General features: G+C 41.1%; 1 protein-coding gene across 3 annotated transcripts in view; it reads left to right on the top strand.

The window, feature by feature from the left end:
• Nucleotides 1-2,604: 2,604 nt before the first annotated feature.
• The window catches only part of DNAJC6 (DnaJ heat shock protein family (Hsp40) member C6), a 100,653-nt gene continuing 87,553 nt past the window's right edge, over nt 2,605-15,704 (top strand). For 2 of the 3 annotated variants that reach the window (XM_042997484.1, XM_042997487.1), the window contains exon 1: nt 2,605-2,866. In XM_042997484.1, the coding sequence (XP_042853418.1) occupies nt 2,671-2,866 (196 nt within the window). In that variant the 5' untranslated portion in view covers nt 2,605-2,670. Of the gene's footprint in view, nt 2,867-14,888; nt 15,104-15,704 lie in introns of those variants that run through there. The other variant, XM_042997485.1, reaches the window with a different exon arrangement.

The raw sequence follows: 15,704 nt of genomic DNA on the forward strand, positions 1-15,704 counted from the left end.
ATCAAGGGTTTGGGGGGGGGGCAGTGAGAGGGAGAGAGAGAATCCCAAGCAGGTTCCATGCTGACAGCATGGAGCCTGACGTGGGGCTCATCTCACAAACCATGAGGTCATGACCTGAGCCCAAATCAAGAGTTGGGATACTTAACTGACTGAGCAACCCAGGTGCCCCAACAGTTATTCTGATTAATTTTATTTATGTTAAATTAACGTCAAGAAAAAAATTCAGTGGTCCCTTTAGCCCATTCATGTTTTTTTTTAAATTTGCAAACTGGGGGATAGATATCCAAAAATACAAAGGCATATGTTTCATCTAAATTTCTTCCAGCAGTATGTCTGGAACTCTCAAAACAGTTGAACAAAAAGAACTGAGAGAGCTCTTTTTGAAAATAATTATTTTTCACTTTTGAAAAGTGGTCATGTCTAAATTCTCTTAATCCAGTGATTATAAATCCAGAATTTGCCAAGGCATATGATGGATACTAGGTATTTACTCTCCCTGTGTCTCAGTAATGAATTAAGAGAGAAGGAAAAGTGCAGAAAAAGATGATTTAAAATGTTATTGGAAAATATGTATTTACTAGACTTCATAGAGTATTACTTTAGTCAAGTACATAAAATAGCTCAATCTGACAGATTTGGAAAATTAAAAGTATGAAATCTGTGTTTAAAATTTTATTACAGTTTTAACTGCTCTCACTCAAGTTGTTTGATCTTGTAAATGAGCACTAACTGCAATTTGTGATTTGGGTCACACCAGACCTTTTTCAGATACTGCACTTTGGAAAGCAACTGGTCAGGGAATTGAGGTCTTCCCAGAGGGACTGGAGGAATCTGCAGCATTCTTGGCCTCTACTGATTCGTCCTATTCTTCTAAGACTTTGTGTTTGGGTGGTCCTTGAATAGGCAAATGTCTTTCAATCCAATTAATTTATTTTATGTAGATCTATGTAGAGCTAGAGTTTCTTGGAAACTTAGGGTCCCAAGATATTAGGACCCAAGCCTCTTAGACGTTGTTTGATTTCATATCCTTAAGTGATCAAAATAACAGCAAGAGAAAGCCACGAAAGGTGAGAAGGCAAAAATGCCTTTGTGTGGGCTTAAGCAAATTTTATATACATGCACTTTTTTCTTGCTGATCCGTGATGAAACTCTGCCAAATGACTTTTGAAAAGCTCTTTACTTAGTCATTGCAAGTCCTAACAGGGAAAAGTATCATTTTAAACCAGGATTTTACTTGAAATGATAAAAATGAGAGATACTTCTGCAGTATTAGTAATTCAGGTGAAAATGAACATTTGAGACTTAGAGTTATGTCCAGGTTTTGCAAGCCATGAAACATATAATGCTGGGGTTCTCTTTAAGAATAAGGAATATAAAATCACAAATATAAAATTAGGTGCATAGCCTTGCAAAGGACTTCTGCAAGAAAGGGGCTCTGACCCTTCAGCTTGATTAACTTTGTGATTAATTCTGCACTGATAATGAGTGACTGCTTTCTTTGTTTTCTGAAAATTATGAAAGAAAAAGGGGGAGGGGCTAGAGAATGGAAAGAAAATCCTTGTCTAGCTTGCTTCCTAACCATCCCCTCAAGCCAACTGAGTGGTATAGTCCTTTCTCCAGGTCCCAAGGTAAATGATGTCAGAACTGAAATTGCACCTGATTCGACCTCCCCTCCTCCCCCAATTATTCGTTCAACAAATAGTTCCTGAAACAGTCACATCTACTCCCAAGGTGGAATGGACCCTGTCTCGTACTTAGAATAGCCAGCTTTTTGAAATCTCACTTAGGGATCATTCCCATTATCCTAAATGTGCAAAATACTGCTGTTTCTTTCTGTGTTAGCATACATATAACTGGCATTTAACATGCGTTCTCTTTCTGTTCAATTAAGTTACAAGTCAGTCCTCCAGGACGATAACCTTTGATATGCCGAATCTTCCAGCAAATATAGGCTAAGTTATACAAAATGGGCGTGTCTGGATTTTACCAAGAGACCCCCTCGTCCCCAAAGCTTACCAAACACAGACACCCAGCCTCTTTCTTCTTTACCTCGCGCGCGAGAACACCCACTACCCGGGTCGTAGTAGTTCCCTCCCCCTTCCACCACGCCCCATTTTCAGCCCTCAGCCCCCCTTCTTCAGAGTCTCCCCTCCCTTACTCTGTCTCTTTTCTTCCCTCCCCGTGGGCCAGCCGCGCTTGGAGCTGCCCTGCTGCGCGGCGGGGCGACGCGGCGACACCTATAGGATTGCTTCCGGGCACTCCCCAGCCAGAGGGTGGCTGGCCCGGGTCCCGGAGCTCGGCAGGGCCGGCGGCTCCGCGGCGGCGCCGAGGACGCGCGCACCCACTAGCCCTCCCGCCCGCGCCCTCTTTTTCAACCTCGGTCGCGCCGGGCGCCCAGAGCCTCTCTTTGCCCAGGGCGGTGGCTTTGCCGCGCGCCCCGCCAAGCTCCTCTCTGGTGGCCGCTCCCTCTTTCACTCATCTATGCGTCATGTCGGACACTTGATGGTTTTTTTTTCTTTTTCTTTCTTTCTTTCTTTTTTTCCTTCTTCTTTTTTTTTTTTTTTTTTTTTTTTTTTTTTTTTTTAAATTCCTCCTTCGAGCCCTTTCCACCTTCCACCTCCCCTTCGTTTCCCAGGTTGATTTTTTCCCCCCTCTTCTCTGGGCTTGCCCATGAGTCTCCTCGGGAGCTACCGGAAAAAGACCAGCAACGATGGTTACGAATCCTTGCAGCTGGTGGACAGTAACCGGGACTTAAGTGCGGGAAGCGGCGCGGGTGGCGGCAAGCAGAGAGTGAACGCCGGGGCGGCGGCGGCGCGGAGTCCCGCCCAGCAGCCTCAGGAACGCGCCAGCACCATGGACAGCTCAGGTAGCGCTGGCGGCGGGGTGCGCCCCGCTGAACTCCACTGGGTCCTCCAAGAGGCGGCCCACTCCGCTAGCCCAAGGCTCCCACCTCAGCCTTGGCCTGGGAGGGGCCGGGATGGAGCGAAGGCATCTAATACCACCAGGGTGTCGCGTCTCTAATTTCTCTAGTTCCTGGAGCTAGGAAACGTTAGATCTGTCTTGAGGCCCAGTGACTGTAGCGAGCGCCTCTTAATCTCGCTAGGCTGCTGAATACACCAGCTGGAGGCGGGGAGAGGAGGGGAAAGGGGAGGGAAGGGGTGGAGGCGAGAAGGGAGAGGGTGGCGCGAGGAGCCACTGGGAAGGAGGGCAGGGAAAGGCAGCTGCCTTCACTACCCAGCTGGATGAGGGGGAGAGGTGAAGGAGCAAGTGCGTTGAATGTTTTTGCAGCCTGCAGACGGTATTTATTCCAATTATTATTCTCGTAATGCTGATGTCATTTGCAATTCTGTAAAGCTGTGCCTCTTCTCAGTTTTGCTGTCTGCTAGGGTTAATGTTGTTACCTTTCTTGAGCAATTTTTACCTTGAGCAAATTTTTATCTAGAGATTTTTTACACAGCTTTAGGCTTTGTACGATGAAATTTATTTCATCGGCTATTGACTTTGATCTTATCTTTTTTGCATTGAGTGTACTAATATATCATAAACTTTACATGTAAGGAAAATGAAAATGCCTCTAAACTTTGTATCTGGGCTTGCAACCTTCGTTTATAAAGCATTTTGACAAGTTGGATTTCTCTCTGTTGGAAATGCTCTTTTAGTGATTTCCATAGCAAAACTGTCATTTAATATACGTATGTTGGACCAGGGGTATTATTATAGCTGTTTGCTCACCTTTTCAAGGAACCAGGATCAGAGGATTGTTTACATAGAGATAATTTATAATTGAAGTGCTCAGTGTTTTGTTCTACATAGGTAACTTTAATATATTGGACAACTGAGGAATCCAGAGGAAAGATTCATGTTGGGTTTTTTGGGAAGTAATGAAAAGAAACTGAATTTAATTCCTGCACTTTGGAAATAAATGCTTGTTTCTTTTAATCGTGTAATGGCTCTCCCTGGACTACCATTTTCTATTTTCCTCATCCCATAAGTGGGATAAAATATTGTTTACATATGTTCAAGTGTCCTGGCCTGAAAACATATTTTACCCATACAAGCTCTTACTGAAGTTAAATAAGGTGTTGGTGCAGTGTTTTCTCAGGACCATTTTAAATTAAAGCTAAAGTTACCCGAAGGGACTAATGGTTCTAACAGCTTTGGTGTTGATGTTGTACACGGGTATTTGATTTATGATTTTGAAATCTTTGATAAAGTCCAGAGCATCTTTTGCCTGGATGTGATCTCTTTTAAATCTTAAAAAAAGATTCATGCATTCCAAATGATGCCATCATAATCCTTTCTGGAACATAGTGGACAAGTACACACATGACTGAAATGGAATGAACAGTTTTCAAATGAGTGAGGGAGAGCCCCACTTCTGGAAAATGAAAGAAATATGAAATTTTGTGTAGTTTTCACTTTTCATAGGGATTTTTGTTTTAAGAATTGGAATTTGTTTTTAAAGTTTGTTACATCCTAGAATAAATTTAACACCTATTTCCTGAGTCTGTTATATGCCAGGTACTGTGCTAAGGACACTTCTGGCCTTTAGGGGGCTCATATAATAGTAGTAGTAGCTCAAACACACAGCAGCCTATATAGTAAGTTCTGGATTTTTGAGGATTGTCTTTTTTACCAAATCACTTTTTCAATAGGTTTAGAGAATAAAAATGAATTGATAAACTTTTATAATGGGAAAACATTTTATTAAGAATATTGTTATCTCTAAAGCACTTTGGTAGGAGTTGATTCTTCAATTTGATCAAACTAGCCTTGTATGAAGAGGTTGCAGGGATTCCTCCCTTTCCCCACTCCTCTTTCTGGTTAGGGGAATGTTGTGGCTGCCTTAGGGCAGTACTGTTTATCTTCTGACTAGTTTGATGCATAATTGCAATCGAGCGAAGTCTGGGAGGATGCTCTTTGTTCGGTTTGGATGAACGATTGGGCCCTGAGAGTGGGCTTTCTTTTAGTGGGTAGCAAGTTTCATTGACTAGTGCAACTATATCTATCTTGTCTAATTATAGTTCTTTCTTCTCAGATCCTCAAAGAGTGGCCTTGTGCAGTGTAAATGTATCCATTTGTTTAAGACATTTAATTAAACTCATGGATCATTTCTAAAGCAGCAGTGATCTACCCATTTATTCAACTCATTGTACTGTGACATGCTGGATAGAATAGGTGGTTCATGGGGCTTTTGGTCTAATAGAAATGTTTATGAGTGGAAAAAGTATGTCTAGAGGATTTAAAAATAAATCTAGAGGACTTAAAGCTTAGTTTTAATAATACCCTATGCTTGTATAACTATTTATAATAGGTAGAACATTTTATCTTTATCTTTCTATCTATCCATCTATTTATATCCAAGTTAGTTGGCATATAGTGTAAAGATACTTTCCAGAGTAGAATTTAGTGATTCATCACTTACATGTAACACCCAGTGCTCATCCCAACAAGTGCCTTCCTTAATGGCTGTCACCCATTTAGCACAATCCTCCACCCAACACCCCTCCAGCAACCCTCGGTTTGTTTTCTGTATTTAAGAGTTTCTTATGGTTTGCCTTTCTCTCTGTTTTAACCTTATTTTTCCTTCCCTTCTCAGACCTATGTTCATCTGTTTTGTTTCTTTTTTTTAAATTTATTTGAAGTTTATTTATTTTTGAGAGAGAGAGTATGAGCACATGACGGAGTGGAGGAGGAGAGAGAGAATCCCAAGAAGGCTCTGTGTAGAGCCTGACATGGGGCTTGAACGCACAAACCATAAGATCATGACCCAAGCTGAAATCAAGAGTCTGACACTTAACTGACTGATCCACCCAGGTGCCCCATGTGTCTTAAATTTCACATATGAGTGAAATAATATATTTGTCTTTCTCTGCCTGACTTATTTCGCTTAGCATAATACATTCTAGTTCCATCCACATTGTCGCAAATGGCAAGATTTCATTATTTTTGACCACCGAGTAATATTCCATATATATATTCACACACACACACACACACACACACACACACACACACACACACACCACATCTTCTTTATCCATTCATCAGTTGATGCACATTTGGGCTCTTTCCATACTTTGGCCATTGTCGATAGTGCTGCTATAAACGTTGAAGTGGATGTGCCCCTTTGAATCAGCATTTTTGTATCTTTTGGATAAATACCTAGTAGTGCAATTACTGGGTTGTAGGGCAGCTCTATTTTTAATTTTTTGAGGAACTTCCATGCTGTTCTCCAGAATGGGTGCACCAGTTTGCATTCTCACCAACACTGCAAAAGTGTCCCCCTTTCTCCACATCCTTGCCAACATCTCTTGTTGCTGAGTTGTTAATTTTATCCATTTTGACAGGTGTGGGGTGGTACCTCATGGTGGTTTTGACCTGTATTTCCCTGATAATGAGTGACATCAAACATCTTTTCATGTGTCTGTTAGCCATCTGGATGTCTTATTTAGAAAAGGTCTGTTCATGTCTTTTGCCCATTTCTTCACTGGATTGTTTTTTGGGTGTCGACGAGTTGGATAAGTTCTTTACAGATTTTGGATACTAACCCTTTATCTGATATGTCATTTGCGGATATCATCTCCCATTCTGTTGATTGCTGGTTAGTTTTATTGATTGTTTCCTTCTCTGTGTGGAAGCTTTTTATCTTGATGAGATCCCAGTAGTTCATTTTGGACACTTATCTTATTTCGTTTCCCCAGAAATCTATTAGGTAGGGTAAGTGGCATATGTCTAGTCTTAGAGATTAGATATCAAACATCTGCACTATTGTTACTAGCTGTAGAACCTAGAAAAATTTTAAGCCTCTTCCCCATTTATAAAATAATCATAATAGTTGTTCTTAAAATAGTGCTTTTAGTTTGAAGCTTAAAACAACATTAGGATACATTTGCAGTTTTTCTTCATGTTGCTGTCTGTGTCTTTCCAATTAGATGAGGAAGCTTATTCTTAGAGATGGTAGGAGACTTGTTCAAGGTAAAATAGCTACTTAGTTGACAGCAAGATTCAGGTTTTCTGACTCTGAGCTCTAAGTTTTTCTCCATTGAACGGAACTGTTTTCCTGTGTAGGTAATAATATCAACTAATTATTGAAATGGAAACAATATTATCTCCTTGGATTTCCCTTCTGTTTTTAGATGAAAGAGTGACAGATGTTCAGAGAAGTATAATGACTTTCTAAGTCAACAGACTCTCAAGTGGTGGATTCCAGAGCAGCCCCTAAGCCAGAACTGTTTCTAGAGCTGTCTGCCTGCCCTGGCTCACTTTCTCTTCATTTGAATTATTCTTTAGAAAAGATTGTCATTCAAAGGTCATCCTCTCATTTCCCAGATGGCACTGCAGCTTTCCCAGTTCATTAGCTCAGAAACCCCGTATTTCTTTTGGGCACATTTCACCTACCATGGAAAGCAGAATCCACAAATGTAGAACGCCCAGTCTTGAGTCACTCAATTGTTCCAACATTAGGCTTTACTTACCAAGTTTGTAATGACAAGCCATAAAACAGAAGTCCAATTAAAAACTGTTTCCAGATTTTAATGGGACTTAAGAGTATAAAGATAATGAAGAATGCTAAAATAAAATACTTTCCTGTTTAGTATAAATCTGATTGAAAGCAAAAATTACCTTTAAAAAATCCTATTCTGTAGGATGTAGTGTTTAAACACAGCATCTACATTTTAAATCAGGCTTTCAGGGCGCCTGGGTGGCTCAGTCAGTTAAGTGGCCGACTTCAGCTCAGGTCACAATCTTGCGGTCCGTGAGTTCAAGCCCTGCGTTGGGCTCTGAGCTGATGGCTCAGAGCCTGGAGCCTGCTTCTGATTCTGTGTCTCCCTCTCTCTCTGCCCCTCCCCTGTTCATGCTCTGTCTCTCTCTGTCTCAAAAATAAATAAACGTTAAAAAAAATCAGGCTTTAACATTATGAAGTATTTATTTGGATAACTTCATCCTTCGTTGAAGTAATATAAGCATATATGTGCTAATATTCCTTTCTTAGGAATACCTGTGCATTTAAGGGTCTTGTAAGGTGAAGGGGAAGTGATTTACTAATTTATTTAATGTGTGGCTAAAGTTTGAATGTTTCTGGATAGCCATTTAAGGATGCATCTGTGTCAAAGTTCAAATTTGCTTGGAGACTGCCAGGTTTCATAGACTTAAAAGGGGAATCTTTTGAATCGAGTTTTAGAAAGATGACCATATAGTCTATGATATGCACCTTCTGTGATGGAGCTATCACTGCCTTTGAGGCTATACGTTTCCACTGTTCTCATCCTTTTATTTAAGCAAAATTGGACTTTTTGCTCTCTAGATACAAAATAAATCCAATCCCTTACCCACATGGCCACCCTTAGAAAATTAGAGAACATATCCTGTTTCTCTTCTTAGTCCAGTTTATTTCTAATTGTACATATATATATATGTATATATATACATATATATGTGTGTGTATATGTATGTGTATATATGTATGCATACATATATACACATACATATATACATGCATACACACACATACACACATACATACACACATATACACATATACATACATACACATATACATATATACATACATGCATACATATACATGCATACATATATACACATACATATATATATATAAACGTGTGTATATATAATATATAATTTTTTTAACTTTAGCAAGGTTTTTTAGTCAATTTTTATTATAAAAGTTTTTATTATGTAGGTTTTCCATGCTCTTGTTAAAAAAAGAATTAAGGGTTACAGAAAAGAATGCAATGGAAAATATAAAAATAGGGGCACCTGGGTGGGTCAGTTGGTTAAGTGTCTGACTTCGGCTCGGGTCATGATCTTGCAGTTCGTGGGTTTGAGCCCTGCATCAGGCTCTGTGCTGACAGCTCAGAGCCTGGAGCCTGCTTCAGATTCTGTCTGTCTGTCTGTCTCTCTCTCTGTTCCTTCCCCACTCGTGCTCTGTCTCTCTCTCTCAAAAAAAATAAACATTAAAAAAATTTAAAAAAATAAAAATAAATATCCATAGGATTGCAAATGAAGAATTTAGTGGTGAATGTTTCTGTTTGCTTCTTTCTCTGCAGTAAGGAGAAATAGGGGTGTCTGAGGTAACTGAAATGAATATAGTTGTTTTTCACTTTGAATCTTATAAATAAGGTATCTCTCTTGACTTACATATAACATAAAGAATTTTAAAATTCTAGAAATAAAGGAAGGCAGGAAAAAAAAAGCAGTATTGACTAAGACTGATTACATCCTTATATGACACCAATATAGAGATTGGAGAACAATATAATTGGTACCACTTTATGACTTCATGGAATAATATCTTGCCAATGAAAATATATCCCCACTGCTCTCAGGATAAAGCCCAGAACTGGACTTTATCTTAACTGGACCTCGGAAGCCCATCATGGTACCTCTGCAAGCCAGCCCAGTAGAACTTCTTGTCCTTTCTCCCCTGGTGGGTCCTCCCACCCCCATCTCTATGCTTTCATGTACACTGTTCTCTCAGGTTAGGCCAGCTTGTCCCATAGCCACCTAGATGTCCACTTTTCCAGGTTATTTTCTACTCATTCTTCAGCTCCTTTACCCTGGAGGCTGCATGGGATGACCATTCTCCCTGCGCCTCCAGCAGCTTGTATGTCCCTGCCATACCTCTCATCACACTGGTTTGTGATATGTTGCTTGGCCTCTCTTTCCCTCTAGACTGTAAGTAAAGTTCAGAACAGGGCTGTGTCTTACTCACCTTTGTCTTCTTGTCACTGCGTGGCACTGATAAATACTCGAATGAATAAAAGCATGAACTGATTTTGAATTTTCAAAAAGGGCATTTTTAATGAAATGTACCCATCCAACTCAAAAAATAAGCATACAGCTAGATGTTAATAGAAATGAGGCCAGACTTAATAGAAATGAAACTGTTGGCAGAAAGCTAGACCAACTCAGTAATGAGCATTTTTCATATGCAAGGACACTAGAGGGGAGAGAAAGATAATTAATACATAGTCCCAGACCCCCAAGAGATTTCTAATGTGGAAATGTAAAGAAATAATAAGCTTACCAAAAGACTGCTTTTTTGACCAAAAAAAAAATGCATTGTATTATGCCATTCATCATTAAGATAATTTTTTTTAGCAGAAAAAAAACAAAACTAAATGTGTATAATTTTTTTTAATGAACTAACAATAGATGATTTTTATCTGTAGATTTGTGTGTTTCTTCATCAGTATCACAAGTTTGGAATCTTCACTATTTTCAGGTTTTTTATTAAAAATTTTTGGGGTATCTAGGTTGCTCAGTCAGTAAGTGTCTGACTCTTGGTTTTGGCTCAGGTCATTATCTCACCATCATGAGATGGAGCCTTGTGTCGGGCTCTATGCTGACTGCAGAGCCTCCTTAAGATTCTCTCCCTCCCTTTACTTCTACCCCTCCCCTGCTTACCCTCTCACTTTCTCTCTCAAAGTAAAAATTCTTTGTTTCACCTTTGGTCATCTGCAGTTGTAGGTAAGCATTATGGTAACCTTTTATAACCTGTACTCACCATTTTGAACTCCTTTTGGAAAGAGTCTATAATTTTGAGGTGAATTAAAGAATCCTGGGGTTTATTTTTTTAATGTTTATTTTATTTTTGAGAGAGAGAGCACAAAGGGCAGAGAGAGAGGGAGACAGAGCCCAATGCAGGACTTGAACTCACAAACCCATGAGCCGTGAGATCATGACCTGAGCTAAAGTCAGATGCTTAACCGACTGAGGCACCCAGGCGTGCAAGAATTCTGGAGTTTAAATTGTACATTTCCTCATTGGCTCAGGAGAAAACTAAATTATAGTTATTGTATACTAAACAACATCTCTTGAAATTACTTAGAAGCTTTTGACAGAGCAGTTCAGTGTCTGAATAATAAGTTCTTCATGGTCCAAGGAATTAGGAAATTTCATGACATGTGCCAAGAGATCTGGCAATTTCTGCTTCGTTTATTGGCTTTACTTGACATCTACAGGCCATAGCCTAGTCCAAAATAGCTTTTTATTTCAGTAATACATCAAAGCATAATTTAAAAAGGTACTAAGGATAAAAAATTAAAATTCAGCTGTGTGTGATGTTAACAATGCAAATAACCCCACAAGGAAGCAATCAGATGATTCAGTGCTTGCTACGCAGGTTGGGTTTGCACATGCAGAAAATTACTGTTGACATGTTCAAGTGTAGTACTATACCTGGTGGCTGGTGAGTTTGGCACATGTTACAGCCACTTTCTGACTTTAGAAATGTTATGCTGTAGCCTGGGTGGCTTGGTCAGTTAAGCGTCCGACTGTTGATTGGCTCAGCTCATGATGTCACAGTTTGTGAGTTCTAGCCCCACACTGGGCTCTGCACTGTCAGTGCAGAGCCTGCTTGGGATTCTCTCTCTCTCTGACTCTCCTCCACTCTCTCTTCCTCTCAAAAATAAATAACTAAATTAAAAAAAAGAAAGACACGTTATACTGTAAAAGAAGTGCATTTCAGAATTGGGTATATTTGGCAAAAGGCAGGGCGAATAAGTGGTATAATAATAGACACATATAGTGCTATGGAGTGCAGAAGAATGATGCTTAATTTCAACCAGTGCGACTAGGGAAGGCCAGAGTAGAAAGTGCTGTTTGAGCGGGAGGTCAGTAGGTAGAGAAGGAAAGGAAAATTGATTTGGGCTGAGAGCTAGGGCATAGTGGTATCATCATACATGCATGGTGTGTTGAAAGAACTACATTTAGGCCTGGAAGCTGGAGCCTATATGGGTTGGAAGAGCTACAGTGGATGGCGTTGGGAATACAGATTGAACCTAGATCAGGGTGAGCCAGCTGAGAAGGTTGGACTTTATTCTGTAGGCAATGGGAGGATCCTGCAGATTTGGGAGAGGGGCTGAGGCAGGGCTGAGTTATCCACAGGCATAGCACCTAGGGATCAGAATAATTTTAAGGCCAAGAAAAATGTTTTAATTTTAATTTCTTTTACAAAGCAGAATAAAATAAATGAGTATAACTGTAGGGAATTAAGGAATTCGTTTTCATACCAGTGCAGTGAGTGGTGCCTGGGTGTCTCAGTTGGTTAAGCATCTCACTTCGGCTCAGGTCATGGTTTCATGGTTTGTGAGTTTGAGCCCTGTGTTGGGGTCTGTGCTGACAGCTCAGAACCTGGAACCTGCTTTGAATTCTGTGCCTCCTTCTCTTTCTGCCCCTCCCCCACCATGTTGTATGTCTGTCTCTCTCTCAAAAATAAATGAACATTAATGTATATATTTAAATATATATAAACATAAATATATATATTTATTTTTATATAAACATATGTATATATATATATATATATATATATATATATATATATATATTTATTTATTTTTTAAATGGAGGAATGAGCACACGGGGGCAGAAGTGCCTAGGGCCCACAAAGGTCTTGCTGCAGTTCCAGAGAGAAGACTGTAATAAGTGAGCACTGGAGACATTCTGCAGCTGCATAAAAGATGGACCCCATCTGTGGTTCCCAAGTGTGTCCTGCCTGCATCAGATTTTCCTGAGATGCTGGTTGAAAACACAGGTTCCTGGGCCCCAGGGATTTATGATTTAGGGAGGGGGCATACTGACAGAGGGGGTGCATGTACCTGGGGGACAGGGAGAATAAGTAAATGCCCATTAGGTTGATGACCTGAGAAATAAGGACAGCCCAGTGAAAAAAAGAAAGAAGTAGGTCTGGAAAGCATTGCACAAAAGAATGGACAGACTGACAGCTAAAAAGTGGAAGTGGAAAATGTGACCAGGGGTTTTCTATGCATCGTGAGCATACTAGAGAGAGGGCTGGATATGCTGTCAGGTTGGCACAAGGTTTCACCAGGCTTTCAGCTTTTTGGTAGGCTGCCCATTAGGCTGTGCAGATCTCCATGGGAGTGCTGTGGAGGAGGTAGGAGGCAGGAGGAGGGCCTGTGTTTGCCTAGCGGAGGAGTAAGGTAATCGGTGGAAATGCTAGAACTGAAATTCTGCGGCACTGGGCTGACTCCAGGCCAGTGGCCGGAGGCCAGGATGGTGTAAAGTAGCCAGCCTGCCCTTATGCCCATTCTCAGGGGCAAGCCCCAGGCTCTGGGCCCTTTCTTGGTGATGGAGGCACGGGAAGAAAGCTCAAACACCAGAGAAACTTGCAGGATGATTATTGAAGCAGGAATTCTTGGAAACAGACAAATGTCTGAAAAAAACAACAACACCCTGACCCCCAGAAATTCTCAAGGACTGCCTTGTGTCAGCCTTTGGTCACTTGAGCATCACAGCAAAAATCAGCAGGCTGACATTTCTCTTTGCTGCTTATTCTCCCTTCGTTGTCTCTCTCTTCTGTGATCCTTCTTCCCAATATTCTCTTCCTTCTGCCTTCTCTTCCTCCTTCTCCTGCATCTTCAGCTTCCTTGTCCCCCTCTCTCTTCTTCCCCTCTCCTATTTGCATGTCCTCCCCTTTTCCCCAGTAAGTGAGTCAGCATATTGGGGAGACTTGGAACCCCATGCTGTAGGAAGGTGTGTGGATGACTGTAGTTTGGGGGGTATTTGTGTGGGGGTGTACATGTGTGACTTAGATCCCAGGCTGCTTGCTGCTTGTGATCCAATGAGTGTGAACACTGGTGTCACTTTCCAAATTGGGTAATTGCATCTGACCTACCTAAAATTTCACTTGCTGTTTCAATTAGCCAAGTGTTCTGCACTGTGACTTGGTGATGAGAGGTTTCATAAGCCTCCATCCCAGAGGTAGCTGCGTTTCATTCAGATGAAGGAAAGAATTTTACTTACTAATTTGCAGCTAGGGAGTGCAAGATAATAACACACCATTTCCCCCTCCCTGTCTCTCCTACCTCACCCCTGCAGGAAAGCAGATCTTTCTCTTCCCTTCCCCTCTTGCTAAAGCCTAGATAAATGGCTGTATTTTCAACCCTTTCAAGTCCAAATTTGTGGATGCTATTGAACAGTGGGATATTAGGGAACCATGAGTTAGAAACCCTAGATGTAAGCTCTGGCTTTGTCATTTATAAGCTGTGACGTTGGGCAGGTAATTCAAATGAGAAAAATCAGACTGACCCTGCCAGTTTCATGTGGGAATGTGGAGGAAAACACTTTGTGGTGGGTAATTCTGCATTCATTCATTTCATAAATGTTTCCTGACCGCCTGTTATATGCCAGCACTGTTCTAGCCATGGGGATACAGTGGAGGACGAGACAGATAAGACTTTGGTGCTTATGAGCTTATATTGTAGAGCACAAGACATACCATAAACCAGTAAACCAAGATAAAGGATTATAAGGTATGCTAAATGCCACGGAGGGGCTAGAGTGAGGGAGAGAAGAACTCAAGGTGGTGGTGGGGAGGAGGGAAGCCTAATTTACAGAGCACGATCCAGTAAGGCCTTTCTGAGGAGGTAGTATTTGAGGTGACATCTGAAGAAACAGACACAAACAGGAAAAAGAGACAGAGTGAGAGAGAGAGAGAGAGAGAGAGAGAGAGCGAGAGCTGTATGTAGAGCATTTCAAGTACTAGGTTCAGCAAAGACCTGGAAGAGGGGCCAAGGCCTGCAAAAGGGTATGTGACTGTTAAAACCAGCACTTAGTGAGCTGGGAGGGAAGGGGGACAAGTGAAGTGTGAGTTGTATTTGTAAGAGACCATTTTGTGTGCTTGCATCAAGAAAGGATTTGAGGTTCCTTCATAGCTTCATAGGTATTCGAGACTGTAGACAGGATTTATATACCAGAGATGATATCAGTGACTATTACTGTTCAACATTGATGGTCAACTTTTTAAAATTCAAATGAACTAATGTTCTCATAGCATCTTAGTGTTGACAACATGTTTTTCTATACTCTATCCTACTTAGTTCTTAGAATGTTGAATGTCCCAGTGAAATCGGTGGCATTAACAAGATTTTAGAGATGGGAAGCTCTGTAGAGGTCAGTGAGCTGATGTGCATCTAAACCAGCAGCAGGCTCCAGGTCTTCTAACATACTGAAGAGTGACACATTTGCAGAGGAAGAGAGTTGAGGTCTTGGGCACCCTGTGGCCAAGATCTATCAGCTACTTTAAACGGAGACAAGTTGGAGGAATATAACGGTAAAAACTGGATTTTAACTGCTAAGAAAATTGGCTTAGGTTGCCTTGAAATGGATAGCAGTGGGGCACCTGGGTGGCTCCATTGGTTAAGCATCTGACTTTGGCTCAGGTCATGATCCCACCGTTCGTGAGTTGGAGCCCTGCATCAGGCTCTGCACTGGTAGTGTGGAGCCTGCTTGGGATTCTTTCTCTCCCTCTCTCTTTGCCCCTTCCCCACTTGCACATGCTCTCTCTCTCTCTCTCTCTCTCTCTCTCTCTCTCAAAAGAAATAAATGAACTTAAAAAAAGAGAAATGTGTAGTAGCATTTCACTTTAATTATTGGCCTTAAAATCCAGCCACTAAATCCCCTAATGGGGTAGGAGCCTGGCTTTGTCTCTCAGTGTGCCAGGAGAGAACTGTCTCCATTATGCCTCATTGGCACACAGAGCCTGGGAGGCTTTCACACACTGTCTTGTTTTGTGATCATTTGCTGTTGTAACAGAGGACAGTTCTATTTCATATGTTGCTTTGTTTTCAGGCCATTGCATGAGAGCTGGGCTTCTTGTCTCTTAAAAAGCAAAACCAAACCCAAACAAAAGCTCTATTTTTGTTTATAGCAAG

This window comes from Panthera tigris, chromosome C1, assembly GCF_018350195.1.
Source record: "Panthera tigris isolate Pti1 chromosome C1, P.tigris_Pti1_mat1.1, whole genome shotgun sequence".
NCBI lineage: Eukaryota > Metazoa > Chordata > Mammalia > Carnivora > Felidae > Panthera > Panthera tigris.